The 16013-nt window shown below is 48.0% G+C and overlaps 1 protein-coding gene across 1 annotated transcript; it reads left to right on the top strand.

The window, feature by feature from the left end:
- The first annotated feature begins 11715 nt into the window (after positions 1–11715).
- On the top strand, positions 11716–13724 carry LOC109762160 (E3 ubiquitin-protein ligase ATL4-like). Its single transcript, XM_020320980.4, has one exon. The coding sequence runs from the start codon at positions 12473–12475 to the stop codon at positions 13571–13573; it is 1101 nt and encodes a 366-aa protein (XP_020176569.1). The 5' UTR covers positions 11716–12472; the 3' UTR covers positions 13574–13724.
- Positions 13725–16013: the final 2289 nt, after the last annotated feature.

Consider the following 16013-nt stretch of genomic DNA (forward strand, 5'->3'; position numbering starts at 1 on the left):
CCCCCAGTGCAGCCAAGCATCGAACAGCATTCTCGTATAAGCCTGGCATCCACGGCACAAAGCAAAGATAAAATAAAGACAAAGCGAAACGCTGACTCCTTTTGCCCCAGCCTTGCGTAACGCCGATCGCCTAGGTTTTACCGCCAACACGCATCTCCGCCTGCTTTCCTTTCCATTTGTTAAAGAAGAAGAAGAAGAAGAAGCACGGGAAAAGAAGTCGGCTTGCGCTTTGCGCTTTCGATCGGATTAGGATGGGCATGTTCTTGGTGAGCAACAAGTCTTGACTCCTTTCGCTTTCACCCTCCCCCCACACATATGGCTTGCGGTGACCAGCTACTTCGGGGCAGAACGGGTCTAGTCAACCGCCGGCCCCGAATTTTCCACGCGAGTCCAAACGGACGAAAGCTCGTAATCAGGTGGCGGCATCTGGGCAATGATCGATGCCATGGAGAATTAGGTCGGGTGAGACATCACCTAGATTTGTTTTGTACCTAACCTATCTTTTCCAATGAATTAACCTGCACCGGCAGTGCTAGTAAACTCCAACGCAAATGCTTCCTCGATTACGACTGTATAATTTGTTAATTTCTGAGTAGTAAAAGCACGTGCATTCCCTATGTATTTGTTTTGCGTGTATGTGTTATTCTGGAGAATGCGCCAAGTAATTGACTAATCGGCGTTGCCCGGGCTGCACGCACGTCAGCAGATCACCTTCCATGAAGCTGTTGTCATGTCAGCTCGGCATAAGATCCCATGTCACCGGTCAAGATTTGATCGAGTCCATGATCGAGTCATTTTGGATTGCCCTGAATCGATACGTCCGTGTCAAGGTTACAAAATTCGGCAGCGATTTGCAGGTAAACTACCCGAAGGCTAGGGTTCGGTTTCAGACCCTTTTCTGCTCCACTGGACGGCGAGCAGGGAGAAAGGAAAATGAGCTAGCAAGCAGCAGCCCCCTTTCGTGTTCGAGTACCACATGGACGTACTGTCGAAGCGTTGATCGGCCACTGATTCTTTCCCGCCAACTTTCATCATGACATCATAGCCTTGGGGAGATTGGGTGATCGAAAGGTGGCAGAGGAGATCGATCGACAAGGGCAACTCAGCTCAGCTTGCCCCTGACGCTCATCATGGCGGTGCATCGGTCAGGGATGAGCTATCCAGCGAGCGAGACAGGGATCTCTCTCGATCTCTCACGAATCATTCAGCCCAAATTCGGCACCAGATGAGCCGTGCCTGCCTCCGTTGTCGACGGCGGCAGGGATCCAAGAAGGTGCACCTTCAAATCAAATCCAACCCGCATGCAGGCATGCATGCCTGCAGCCTTAATGCTACCGGGCACCGCTCAAGAATTCCTTCATTCACATGAGTTCTGCTGTGCGAGGATGTGGAGCTGGCTAGTGCTGCATGTCTTTTGCACTTTTGACACAAAAGTGTAGCTTGGAGGACAGTAAATTCAGGCAGGTCCCGTGTGATCTTGGAAAAGTTCACTGTTGCGGTAGCTTAGTACTCTCTTCTGTCTTTTTAGTCTACGTATAAATTTTATCCAAGTCAGAGTATCTATTTTGACCAAACTTATAAAAAAAAGTATCAACATTCACAATATCAAATCAATACTGATAGATTCGTTAGAGCATCTCCAACAGCCACTCAACGCGCCGCGCGCTAAAAACTACTTTGCCACGCGCCCATCGCCTGGTTTGGCGCGGCGGGCAGCGCTGGCTCCAGCAGCCGCGCTAAAATGCAGCGCGCGCGCGTAGCTCCAGCAGCGCGCAAAAATACAGCACGCGCGACTCTCGCACAAACAACATATGCATTCCGAACACAAGAAAAAAGATCAAACACAAACAAAATAAATCAACAATAAATAGTTCAATTTCGTTATTACAACTCAAACAAATAGTTTATCGTTCAATACAACAAATAATTCAATAATACAACAAATAGTTCAACAATCAACATCAAACGCACAAATCATGATGCTCACTGTCGGCCATTCCAAGCCCACCACTCCTCAATGAGATCCTTCTGAAGATCATCATGCGCTGCGGGACGTCGAATGGCATGATAGGAGGCAACAAAACGGGCCACCCTTTCGGCCCTCCGTCGCACTCGCACGGGATGTCCCAAGAGCTCATACTGAGAGTAGTCTACATCTTGGCCACGCTCATTCTCAACGATCATGTTGTGCATGATCACACAAGCATGCATGATGTATCAAAGCATCTTTTGATCCCAAAATCTAACCGGGTCTCACAATAGGAAATTGGGCTTGCAAAATCTCAAAAGCTCTCTCCACATCTTTTCTAGCCGCCGCCTGAGCATTGTGGAAATCTAGATTTTTCTTACCTTCCGGTTTTTTCAACGGCTTCACAAATGTTTGCCACTTTGGGTAGATGCCATCCGCAAGATAGTAGCCATAGTTGTATGTACGACCATTTGCTACAAATTGCACCGCTGGCAAATCACCATTTGCAATCTTATTCATCAGTGGTGACGGGTTGACAACGTTGATGTCATTCAAAAATCCAAGTCTCTTGATCGGCCACCGCTTCAAGGATTATAGTGAAACCCTTTTTTTGGCCGTGGAATTGCCCATGCCATGCCTTTGGACAATTCTTCCAACTCCAATGCATACAATCTATTGAGCCAAGCATACCTGAGAAGCCGCGAGCTTTGTTCATCTCCAATAGCCTTGCGGCGTCTTCAGCATTAGGAGATCTCAAATACTCCTGGCCAAACACTTGGACAATTCCGGCTGCGAAGTGCTTGACACACATGATGGCTTGGCTCTCACCCATAGCCAAGTGATCATCAACTAGATCAGCCGGGATACCGTATGCCAACATACGCAAAGCGGCTGTCACCTTCTGAAAGGTGCTATGCCCGAGCTCTCCGGCAGCATTCCTCCTTTGCTGAAAAAACCGGTCATGGCTTGCTAGTTTCTCTGCAATGCGCCTGAACAACTTGGTGCTCATCCTAAACCGGTGACGAAAGTACGACTCGGGGTATGTGGGATTCTCCGCAAAATAATGCCTGATCAATCTGTTGTGGGCATCGATCCTATCCCTCCAAATTTTCTGCCGACCCATAACCGAATCACCGTGCTTCGGTTTTTTATTAATGTGCATAGTTAGGATCATTGCAAGATCCTCCTCCTCTTCCATATCAAATTCTTCTTCGGAAGAATCATACGACGAACTCATCTACAATGTTCAATACTAGGCTATAAAAACTACAATCAACATGCACCAAATTCATGAAGTTTGAGCAATACATACCTTGCGGGCGTTTTGTCGAACACCTTGCGGGCGCCGAGCGGCAGCGAGCGCCCGGGCGCTTTTCTTCGGAGGACTGCCGCGCGCGAGGGGCGCCGGTGACTAGAGGGAGACGGAGGAAGCCGCCGCGGCACGGGGATAGGCCGGGGAAGCGTCGGAACGGTCGCCGGGTGGCGCGGGCGACGGCGGCGCCGCGGCTGGATGGGGTGGGTGGAGTTGCGAGCGAGCGCTCGAGAGTCTAGCGCGCAGGAGCGGGCGCAGCAAATAAGCGGAGCGCGATGGCATTTCGGCCCGCGCGTTGAACTAGATATGCCGCGCGCGCGGTTTTTGCGTCTCCGTTGGAGCGCCCGGGGCGATAGCGCACGCAAAAAACACTGATTTTTCAGCGCGGCGCTTATATAGCGCGGTTGTTGGTGATGCTCTTATGAAATGTAGTTTGATAGTATATGTATTTGGCATTATAAATGTTGATATTTTTAATATAAATTCGGTCAAACTTTGTAATGTTTGACTTGAAACGTTTCAAGTATAATATGCAGAGTAAAAAGAAACGGAGGAAATACTAGTAATATTGTACTGTGTACTGTGTTGGTTTACCGCCAATTAACACCCACACTGTGGTTGCACATCGGAAATCACCCGGGAGAAACATGTCGTACGTACATGTAGCCAAGTATACCTAATCTGGCTAGCTTTAATTTGCTAGTAGTAATATAGTACGTACTAGGTAGAAGCAATTTTGACCGTTAGTAGCAGCCATAAACTATTCTCAACTCTCAATCATGCACAAACGAAGATGTTTCATATCACCTATGCCCTCAATCCCTAGGCCCCCTGCATCATGAGAGCCCATAATAGTAAAATCACTAGCCAGGAGACTGACCTTGGTGCAATATAATACTACAAAACTCCTGAACTCCTCCCGGTTCCATTGCCCCATGGATTACACTAGAGCAGCGCACGTTAATCTAGTTTAGTTTGTGCTTACATGCTTGAGACATTAGTTGTGCATGATGATGTGACGGGTGTTAATTATTGCTTTGCGTTGTTTGCCGGTCTCCAGTGGGGTGGAAGGACAAAGAACAAGGTTGTAGTGTGTCTCAAGGCATCTCTAGCGCCGTAACTTACGTGACTAGCTAGTGGTTAGCTTATCCACCCTCAACCCCAAGATCGTGTGACAAGGTAATTAACTAGTGTGGATTGAATTTTCTGCACAGAGGACAAGGTGCAAAATTACAAACCATGGGCCGTACATCACTTGCATAATTAATAGAGTAATATGCGGCCACATTTTCTTTAGATGTATGTGGCTACGCCTGAAGATTATACAAAGATCATATAGGTGTAATTAAATTACAGCTAATTGAATGTTTATGACGAACATATGTATGCTCAGGAATTAATTAAAATTTGCAGCACCATTTCAAGCTACATCGACGAGAGTCACACGGTTACACCCCGGCTCCTACAAGTTGTCATTTTAGGCATAGATAAATGCAAGTTTTCAGTCTCTTAAGCATTTGTCATTAACACCAAAACCCATATAGAGGCATAGATGTGCCATTTCAGCAGGGAGAGCAAAATTTACCTTGTATGCTATGGGCGAGAGCTTAAAAGATTCTGAATTTCGATATATGGTGAGCACAATGTTGTGCAAAATTTTGGTTCAATTTTTTTTTATGTAAGGTGTATGCACGCAATAAGCCTTTGTGTTAGCACTTGGCACAATGTGTATGTACACAACAGATCTATTCCTGTGGATGGTGCTCAATTCAATTTGGTGTCTTTTTGAAAGATCCAGCTATTGCTGGTTTCATTGATTTAGCAGATAGGAGAATTCAATTTGGTGTCGGCACTGATGTATGGATTGCAAGATCTTTATATCTGTTTGCACTCATGGATGTATTACAACTACTCCCTCTGTTCTAAATTACTCGTCGTGGTTTGAACTAAAACCACGACGAGTAATTTGGAACGGAGGAAGTATCTTTTAAAGCTCTTTTGAGACGATCTTGTTCAACTACTTATGTTAAGACAACATGATCTTGTTCAACTATTGATGTTTAGTGCATAATTTCTTACTCACACATTGTTATGGTGGATTATGAATTTGTGATGGATTGATAGAATATGGCAACATTGCTCTATCAAGAATAATGGCAACAATTATGTGAAATAACAGAAATTTGATTGTAACTCCGCCTATGTACTTTTAAAGACAATTGGTCCCAAGTCTGGGTAAAGGAAGGAGGATTGTGATAGGCTCGACGAGTCGACGCAAAATACAATCCATTCTTATGGTTACGAAAGCCATTAGAAATCCTTGTGGGCGTAACCCTCTTAGCGACGTGCAATTTCGGAACCCGGAGGTGGTGTTAAATCAGCAAACGCCGGACATCATGGGTTATTTAGAAATAGGAATGATGTACGCATATTGATGGTACAATACATCGGGGGTGGCCCATCGGATGGGAAGCCTGACAATAGCCCAGCCTCGAGGACCAGGAAGCCTAGCGGCAGCACTATCCTGACGTTCAGTCCAGGGGCCCGACTCAAAGGTGAAGCATGATCTTGGCGTGCATGCCAAGAAACACTCGTCGATGAGGTCGGTTAGGAAACATGTAAACCCTAGCTCTCGGCCCTTTTATAAGGCGAGAGTAGGATGATAATCCCCATGTGCAAGGAATTCTCATTGCACTTTCTAATGATGGAGGTGGTAAGTACAGAGTGTCGACCCCACAAGGTGCTAAAGGTAAGATTCGTATTCTCTAAGGTCCTATGTGCCAATGATACAACCGTATGTATACCAAGGGTCTGCTTTACCTAGGAAGTAAAACTAGAAGTACTTTGCGGGTATAAAAGGATAGCTTTTCAAGATAATAAAGAACTTGTAAATAAAAGTTAGGTGATGTTTTATAAAAGAACAATAATTTCACCGAGTGTGGAAAATGGTGGTATGTGGTATGAAATTGTTCCTAGGCAATTGGCTAAGATACTAGACCGATCGTCATCATTGCAATTTCTCCTAACATACTATCGTACTTGGAGCCCCTGGAGCTCCTCTCCAGGTGGGTCCAATTACCTTGGTCTCTTATTTTCCAAAATAAATCCTCATAAATCCCAACGTATTTTTGAGCTCTACAAATATGGATTTTCTAGAAAATAAAAAACATGCAGGAAACAACAATTGGTTATGGGCACTAATAAACATGTTACTCCAATAAAATAATATAAAAGTGCACCAGAAGATGTAAGAATGATGTGAATATAGCATGAATACTTCAAATATATAGATAGGTTTGAGACGTAGCATAGGGGTAGCTCGAGGCATCTATTGCATGATACACAAACATCGGTAGTCATCATCATGAGCCAGTTGTAACTCCCTCACATGAGGTGCTCCCACATCAATCTAAAACAAAGGAGAAGTAGGGTATTACCTCAACCATGAGGACCTGAACCTGGGTAAAACCCCTCTGTGAACTCCCCACTGTTACTTTCGGCTACACTTGCCACCCTATCACGGCATTGACGGTTTTCTGCACCGTCGGTTGGCACTCTGGGTAGGGGTTGCATCCGACGGATACTAAGCTCAGATCAGATCTGTGTGACCCTGACCTAGTTGACCAAATCCTCCATGTGCGTCTTATAGCGATCCCATGATCAGTGTGTTGTTGCGCATAGTCGAACTGATAACAATAGAACATCCATAAATACGAGCTTATACTTTCATAGTTACGTCCATCTTGTCAAGGTGACGAATTACCACTTAAAACATTGCAGCGGAACCTTCAAACACATCATGTAGACCCATCGGTACGCCACATGCGACTGGCTATGATTGCGCCCTAGTTTGCCAGGTTATGATCAAACCCATCATCTATATACTGCTACTCCATGTCTGGCCAAGTTAATAGCCAGTGACAAAAATGCTAGGTGAGAACTTTGAATGTACTCACAAGCAACCCACAAGGAGGTGATGACAGATATTCATGCATATGCTCGATAGAAAGGAAGGCTGCTACACTAAGTTTCATACCTGCATCCAAAAAGCAACAATTTAACACGTGTGTTCCTATAGTGGTTTTGCAAAACATTTTAAAAGCATCTAAGTGTGACCCTAATGGTCAATCTTCTTACTCCAAATCCGATCATCAATGTTCTCAAGATTCATCATAATCCAAATCTGGTACCACACTATCCCTAAATTTGATACCAGCATAATCAAGTTCCACATATATCATTATCTTCAGGACATGGTCCACATTAAATGGCCTTTTCCATCATGTATCACATCAAAAGTACCACTTACCACCTTAGTTGTAAACCAAAACATGAACATAGTCTAAGTGTGGTCACTGAAACTGTCGTTGACTGTGGACACAACTGTTGAATAGTTTTATATTCGGTAGAGTTTGTACACTTTACCCAAAAGATCCGATATGCTTATTGCGTCAGCCACGGCTCGACATGCATTAATTATCTGAGTTACCGTTCGATCAAGACCCGTCCAAGATTGATACTAGCATAGAGTCCACCCGATGGCAGGTTAATCCCTTATGATCAGCATCATTATGAAATCTTAATTGAGTTTTCCCATTTCGGGAGACTGCTAAGCCACCGTGATGACAACTACACATAAGGGTACACCGTAGTGCCCGGGGTGTCGCGAGGCACCTACTACAATCTCGTCAAGGGAAAGGCCGGGTTACAAGAGAAGTCGTATTTTCCTCTCTCGACACGAGTTGTGTGGGCATCTTCATCATGTGTTATGTTAGAGTAGGGTGGAGGTGATGCCCGTGCAGGGATCGGGTTTGGTGGAGACTTGGAGACACTATCGAGGTTAAAATATGGGAAATACGCTGCATACGATTGTGGTACAAGAAAAAGACATAGAAGAAAGGTTGGAGGAAGTATTAGTACACTTACGAACTTGTGCCCTGTCTCGTATTGGTCTGGTTTTACATTTTCATATGTTCTTTAAGCAATTTGCGCCAAAACAAGTTTCTCAGTCATGACGCAGATCAATAGGTGTACAGGTGCATGCTCCTACGAATTTTCAGGCATGAAGACACGAACGGTTTGTCTATATAAAGCACACATGATCTTAGCTTAATGTTCGGCCCATTGTGGTCCCGCAGATCATACGTCTGCTCATCGAATACGCACTTTCCACCTATCATTTTTTTGGCAAGGTAATACGCGTCTCATTCATGTAAGGAAGAACAAATTACAAGCCATATAGACGCTGACGTGACAAAACTAGAAACTAAAAAGCAGCCCCAACCCAATCAGCCCAAACAGCCCCAGCTAACAAAAAAAATCACAATCAATACGAAGAATCCTTTGAGCTTGATGCCAACTTTCGTCATCCACCTCCGACATCACCATAGTGTTCATCGAAGAAAACGGGTAAATATCACTTCCATTGCTGATTTGCAGCAGCTCACCAAAGACGAAGGCATTACTGTTGAAACAATCTGATTGGAGCAGCATCCTAGACGCACCATCAAACTTTAGACCTAACTCCTGGTCGAATACAAGCAACTCCAACAGTTTCTGTAAACCTTAAGTAACTATTGTTTATGGGAAGTTCAGGCAAAAAAATGCTCTCTAACAGCTACCGTAAACCCGATTTTTTAATAGGATCCCTTAAGAACATCCCCACCTTCCCACAACTATACATGAAGATAGCCCTTCCCGTATAATTTGGCGGGTAGAAAACCGCCTGAAAGTTCTGGACGTGTGTCGTACGCCGAGCCGGCCGCGCCAGCGCCAGGACGGCCTCCTCCGCTGCCCCGCCTCACCGCACCGGTCGCTACCACAAGGCCGCGGCGCCTCCCCTATCGCCCCGCCTCACCGATCTGGCTGCTCCGGCGGCCGTCACCACACCTCCCATCATTGTGGCACTAACTTATGTGCCTCGGTAAACTAGTTTTCTAGCAACTTCTAGTAAGTCACACGATCACCCCATAAAATCACTTTTATAGAAAAGTTTTTACAGAAGCTGTTGGAGTTGCTCTTACCATCTTTTTTTCATGATAATACGTGTCTCATTTATAGAATAAAGATCAAGTTAGAAGGCACGTAAACACCAACCTTACATGACTGAAAAGATGGGAAAATCTTATGCAAAATACCAGCGTCTGTCCCTCTCCTTCGACACCACCGAAACCGAAGTGGCCACCAAAGGGTAAGAAGACAGATCGCCTTTTCACCCAAGCTCGACGCGGCTCCATCGCTGATCAGCAGCTTTACGGACCTCCAAAGTAGTTTGCCAGAAGGAAAACCATAGCCATTGAAAGAATCAGACCAGGGCAACATGTCCCCGGACACACCATCGAACTTTAGAACTGACACCCCCGCATGACGACGACGTCGGAGGAGGAAACCAGAACTGTCGGCCTCCAACCACAGACCCAGCACAAGATGCTCCATCTTCCATCTGTCACTTGCGTAGACAACTGTTGGCGCGCACTCCTGAACGACAAAACCTCCCTGCTCCACCATGACGTTGGAGACAACGCCACAACAATGGGGACAGAGCAGAATGAGAGACACACCTGATGGAGTCGCCGCCGCCGCCTCGCCAACATCATCCATGAACCCTAACGTTGCCAATCTGAAGGATCGGCAGACACACGATGCCATCAACTCCAAGACGTCGCCATGAAGGGCATCGCCAGTGTAGGTGTGAAGCTGAGGCGGATTTATTCGTCCGGGCGCCGCTACCACCACCTCAACAACGCACCACGACCTATAAATCCAAAACCTAACTTAACGGCCATGTGACGCGTCATTACGAATCGTATGTTGCGCTCCTACGACCTACGTACCTACGTACGACTGCCCCGGCCGCCGTGTTTCGATCCCGTGGCCGATGCATGCATGCAACCACGATCTGATCTGATACCAATCGATCCCAACATGTACGTACGTGGAGGGATTATTTCTGCCGTGTCATACTAATTCCTTGCAAGGTTTCTTGGGTTGCACACATGCGCCGCCGCGTTAGTTACGTTAAGATTAATGTGACACGTACCCTTGTACCATGGCGGGAGGAGTTAACGTTAGGTGTTAAAAACTTCATTTCCTCGCCACAAAGCTGTTAAACCCTCATGGTCATAGCCGTCGCGAGTACAGGTCCACCGCCAACTTATTGCACATCCTGGACGATCGACCTGATGATGAGGGTTAAGCAACACTGTATGCACAGTGTGTGCGTGCTCCTAATTTGTTACCTATTTAATGTGAGTGAGTGAGATCGATGTGTGACGAGATGCTCAACAAGGCCGCAGCACAGTGTCCACATGCCATTCCATCAATAGGCACAGCTGCCAGTGAAACTAACCCGCCGACGACGAGCTTAGCGCCGGCCGCGCGCACTGTTAACGAGATACAGAATCTCTTGGAGCAAGCTGGTCGATCGATCGGTTTGTATATGCATTTCGCGCTGCACCCATGCATATGCATGCTCGTCAAATCAAATCGCGATGCATGTGAGGCAATTAATCCAACAGGTGACAAGCGCATATGTGACCGCTTACTTGTGAGTGCTGGTATTATTCCAGCTGAACGATGCTCCGGCGTAGCTTCCAGGCTCCAACAACCTATCTACATGTACATGTGCAATGGAATTCCAATGGCATTAAACAATTCCAAGTCAAATTCCACATAGGAGTATCTCTCTAATCATCGCTCCTAATTAACAATGCTACCCAGCTCGTTGATAATTAAGTATATATTGCGTATTACGTGATGACGGACGCAAAATTATCCAGACAGCTCGCTAGAGAGAGAGAGAGAGAGAGAGAGAGAGAGAGATCTACACTATGCTAATCAATTCAAGGGACTTTATCCGTTTCAAAAACAAAATTCAAGGGACATTTCTACTTGCACAGATTAGGTAATTTCCCGTTTGATACGCCATGAGTGCACTGAAACGCGGGGCCTACAATAGGTTGCTATGTGACTGATGTAGTTCATAAATTCACAGACATGGGAAATTAAAGGCCCGTACAGAGCAGCATGTACCGGCACCCAATTGCATTACTACTACCTACGCCGTCCTTTTTCCGCTCGATCTAAATTTTGATGCGCCTTAACTAATTTAAAATAAATATGCTGTTAATCTTCTTCTTCTTCTTCTTCTTCTTCTTCTTCTTTTTCTTCTTCACTAATTTACAAGAGAGTTATACTGAGCTTCCAACGCAAGCAACTTCGCTGATCGGGGTAGATACCCATGGCCCCAGCAGGTCTAGTAGAGAAATATATAGGCCGCCCGTGCATGTCTCACCCCATAGTGATTTTAATTAATACAGTATGTGCATTCATGGCAGAGTCGATCGAATTGGTAGTTGTTCTTCCACCAAAATACGTTGTCGGTGCGGCCACTCCAGCTTGATCTTCCGATGATCCACAAAGCTCGGCAGTAAAAACCGACAGTGTGCATATTCTCACGAATTGGCCGTGTAGCGTCCTACGAAAAGGGCTTTAGCTTCTCCCGGAAGAACAAAGAATGGGCCTATTCGGCTTTTCTCGTGTCAATCAAAGCTAATTGCGCAAGCCCCCCACACAGAATAGTTGGACAAAAGCGGCCCAAATCGAAGCAAATCGGATGGTTTGTGGCTTCCCTTTTACATCTGGCCATGGACAAAAGGGCCGGCGTCAGCTCTCTGTTTGTCCCGTCACTTGGGACGACTCGTCGAATCCGGCCAAATGCACCGTGTCAGTACTGCAGTAGAACAAGGCTGAAACATCACGTAGCAGTATATGAACATCGAATTAAGTAGGATTTGTGATCTCCACACGACCGATTAGAGTAGGAACGGTTGACCTGTCTCCTGCAATTTCGCATAATACGGACAACTGAAACGATCCAGATGTGCAATTGCAGTGCAGAAAGACGAGCATAGTCAAAAATGCAAAGCGAAAGATGGTGAGATGAACGACAAAAGTTGGGTGGAGAAACTGTGAGGGCCATTCACATTCCTGCTTCCTGTGATGGCGAAACCAGCAGTATTTTTTACCTTCCAGTTCTCCATCCCCGCTGCGCTGCCTACGGCGGCAGTATGGCGTAGCATAGCTCCCCGTCGCCACGCCCACGCACCCGCACCCCAAAACCCATAAAAGGCTCGAGACCGCGGCCAGCTACCGAGCCTTAAACACGCGTTCTCTCCTCCTGCCTCTCCGCCATGGACTCCCTCCCGCCGCCCGCGCCACCGTACGCCGGGGACCCCCTCGCCGTCACCATCCCCCCGCCGCCATTGCCGTCGCCGCCTCCGCCGCCTTCCTCCTCGCTCAACCTCTCCCCGTCGCTCCTCATCATCGCGGCCCTCCTCGCCTTCGTCTTCTGCGCCTCCATCTCCATCCACTTCCTCCTCCGCTGCCTCTCCTCGCGGCAAACATCCTCTCCGTCGCCGAGCGCTGTCTCCAGGGGACTCGGCGCCTCCTCCCGCTCCGACGCCGAGGCGGCCGCCCCTTCGGCGACACCCGCGGCGGGCCCGGCGGCAGCGGCAGCGGCAGGGGGCGAGGTGGTCGACGACGAGAAGGAGCGGCTGATCGCGTCACTTCCGCTCTTCACGATGGCGTCGGCGCTGGCGGCGCTGCCCAAGAGCTCCCCGGACTGCGCCGTCTGCCTGTCGCCGTTCGTGCCCGACGCCGAGCTGCGGCTGCTCCCGGCGTGCCGGCACGCGTTCCACGCCGCCTGCGTCGACGCGTGGCTCCGCAACACGCCGTCGTGCCCGCTCTGCCGCGCCGCCATCTCGCTGCCGCACCCGCCTCTCCCCACCGCCTACACCGCCGCCGCGCAGCAGGAGCCGTTGGACGCGAGGAGCAGCAGCAACGCGTCCAGGAGCTTCCGCGTCGAGATCGGCAGCGTGAGCAACCGACGCTCGTCCGCCGCGGGGGACGACCGCCGCACATACTCCCTCGGCTCCTTCGACTACCGCGTGGACGAGGAGGTGGAGGCCGTGGTGGCGCGCATCGCGCGCCCCGCGGCGGCGGCCAAGTCGGCGGTGGCCGGGCAGCGCGCCGCGCCGCAGGGCCCGGGCGAGGCGCTGGCGGAGGCGGCGGGGTCGCGCGGGTGGCTCCGGGAGTACGTGGACCGGCTGGCCTCCTCGGCGTCGTCCCTCTCCGGGCGGTGGAGCGCGCGGTGGAGCCAGAGCCACCACAGCCACCGGCAGGAGGACTCGTGGCGGTGGGACCCCGAGGCGGCGGCCATGGCGGCGCCGCGGGCGGCGGACGAGGACGAGGCGGGCCTCATGGGCCTGTACCGCTGGATCGTAGGCGTATAATAGGAGGATTATAATTAGCCCGTCTGTAATTTCGGACCCTGAAGTTTTTTTTGTCGACTTCCATATTATATGAGGACTCTGCTGTACGTAAAAATAGAATTGGCCCCAGAAGCAGAACCAGATGATGAGCTTGGATCGAAGCTTCCGTTGATTTGGGCTGCGCCGTCGTCGTCTTCCTCGATCCATTCTCCTCCAGAATTTTGGCGCTCCGGTCCGGTGGCCGATGGAGCTCAGATGGTGAGCAGGTGGCAGGAAGCCGTGCGTGCAGCTACGTGTTTGTCTATCCTTTTCCGGGGAGTGGTGCGCGTGTGGTTGTCAACTATGCGGATCCACGGCCGTAGTGCGCGCGCAGACTCGCAGTCAAGCGTGCTCAGTCCGTGGATGGCCATGGGCCAGCTGTGAGTTTAGGTCAGGGTTTGTGATCATTTCTTGCTTCTGCGAATTCTACGGCTCCCAAGTTGATCCCAAATCGAATCAAAGTGGATACATTTCTACCCAAGATCACTGCTTATAGAACGGTGTGGTAATCATACTTTCCTGGGGGGGGGGGGGGGGGGGGGGGGGGGGGGATCACTACATGGTCCGTCTCTTTGCATTTTTTTACCGTGGCATACTTTCTTTGTCGTGTGATCGTATCATCTCGTTGCACCTAGGCATCTCTGACCGAACTCCTAAAATTTTATCCCTCAAAGCTCAACTCATCAAATTTGCCAATTCTTCTATCTTTTGATTTGCATATTCCATTTCAATTGAGGAGTTAAAAAGGGATAAAATTCTTGTATCTTCTACCGTGGCATATTCCATTTCAATTGAGTAGTCAAAGTCATAAAACTTAACTCTCTAAACAAAATTCTTTGCCAATTCTTCTATCTTTCGATTTGCATACTCCATTTCAATTGAGTAGTCATTTGCGCAGAGATTATGTCCAAACTTGTTAATTTAGGTTCACACAATTCAACAATATTACAAAATTAACTATTCAAATTCAAACACACGAAAGGGTTCGAATGAAGTATTAGTCTGAATAACAAGCATGGTAAAAGCACACCAATCAAGTGCTATGAAGTGCTCACAAGGGCTCAACACGATCATCTTAAAGCTAGGTATGAACTTCTTGGTTCTCGATACTCCGTTGCGCTACGAGGAATCCTTGTGTCATGTTTGCATTGTGTTCCAGCTTGACAGGATCCACACTGAAACTGTATAGGAAGTTCTCTAGCATTGCCCTTTCTCATTCTCGATGTTCATGTTGTGCAAGAAGATGCAACATGTCATGATTTGCTAGAGGGCATGTGGCTTCCAATACTCGACAGGGCCACTGACAATGGCAAAGTGCTTTTGAAGCACACTGAAAGCTCTCTCAACATCCTTTCTTGCCGACTCTTGCTGTGTTGCAAAGTGAGATCTCTTGTTGCTTTGAGGGCACTGGATTGTATTCAGAAATGTGACACATAGAGGATAGATGCCATCTGCAAGGTAGTAGCCCATCATGTACTAATGGCCTTTGATAACATAGTTGCAATTTGAAGCATCTCCGGCAACAAGCCTTCCAAAAAATGGTGATCTCGAAAGCACATTCATGCAATTATGGGATTCACGCAAGCCAAAGGATGAATGCCAAATCCAAAGATCCTCTGACGCACTTACCTCGAGAATGATGGTTGGAATTTTGGAATACCCTTTGCACTGACCTATCAATGGCGTCAGCTGAACATCCAATGGCAAGCACCCGAAGAGTCGCGACACACTTCATCAATGGACTCACACTTATTTCTCCTGATGAACTCCTTCTCAGTTTACACCAAGGATCATGATCCTCAACACCTTTTGCAATGGTGATGAAGAGACTTCGGTGCATCCGAAAATCACTGCCAAGAAATATTTCTTCGGATGTTGGATTGGGTGCGAAGTAATCCTTGAAAAGATTAGCATGACCTTCGGCCCTATCACGGTTGATATACAAGCGGTCGAACTATGATCCTAGTCTCGGTCTTCGAAAGTCCTCGTGGACGATCACGACAATGGCCATCTCAATTCATCGTCATCTTCTTCCTCCCCCTTAGACGAAGAGTCAATAAAAAACATTTCCCTTAACCTCTTCATATACTAATTGCAATATTCAATGTTGAACTTGATTGCAAAAACACCAAAGAAAACATTGGAAAAAGCAAAACAAAAAACCTAGGCGATTTGTCGAACACTTGCCGGTCGAAGGAGGTGAGAGCTATAGTAGGCGTTGTTGCGGCCACGCCAAGGTTGTGGGTGGATGCAGGGCTGAGGAAATCGTCGTTAGGTGTCGACGAGCTTGATTCTCCTCGAAGTCGTGCTCGTCGGTCGCCGAGCAAGCTCGCCACGACCGAACTCCAGCTTTCAAGATGTCACTAGCGTGTCGTGATTCCGACGCCATTTAGCTGGAGCGTGGGTGCTCTATGTCATAGTG

This window comes from Aegilops tauschii, chromosome 6, assembly GCF_002575655.3.
Source record: "Aegilops tauschii subsp. strangulata cultivar AL8/78 chromosome 6, Aet v6.0, whole genome shotgun sequence".
In the NCBI taxonomy this organism is placed as follows: Eukaryota; Viridiplantae; Streptophyta; class Magnoliopsida; order Poales; family Poaceae; genus Aegilops; species Aegilops tauschii.

Excerpts from the sequence above, each read along its gene's own strand:
- LOC109762160 (XM_020320980.4), top strand. The coding sequence starts at position 12,473 with ATGGACTCCCTCCCGCCGCCCGCGCCACCGTACGCCGGGGACCCCCTC.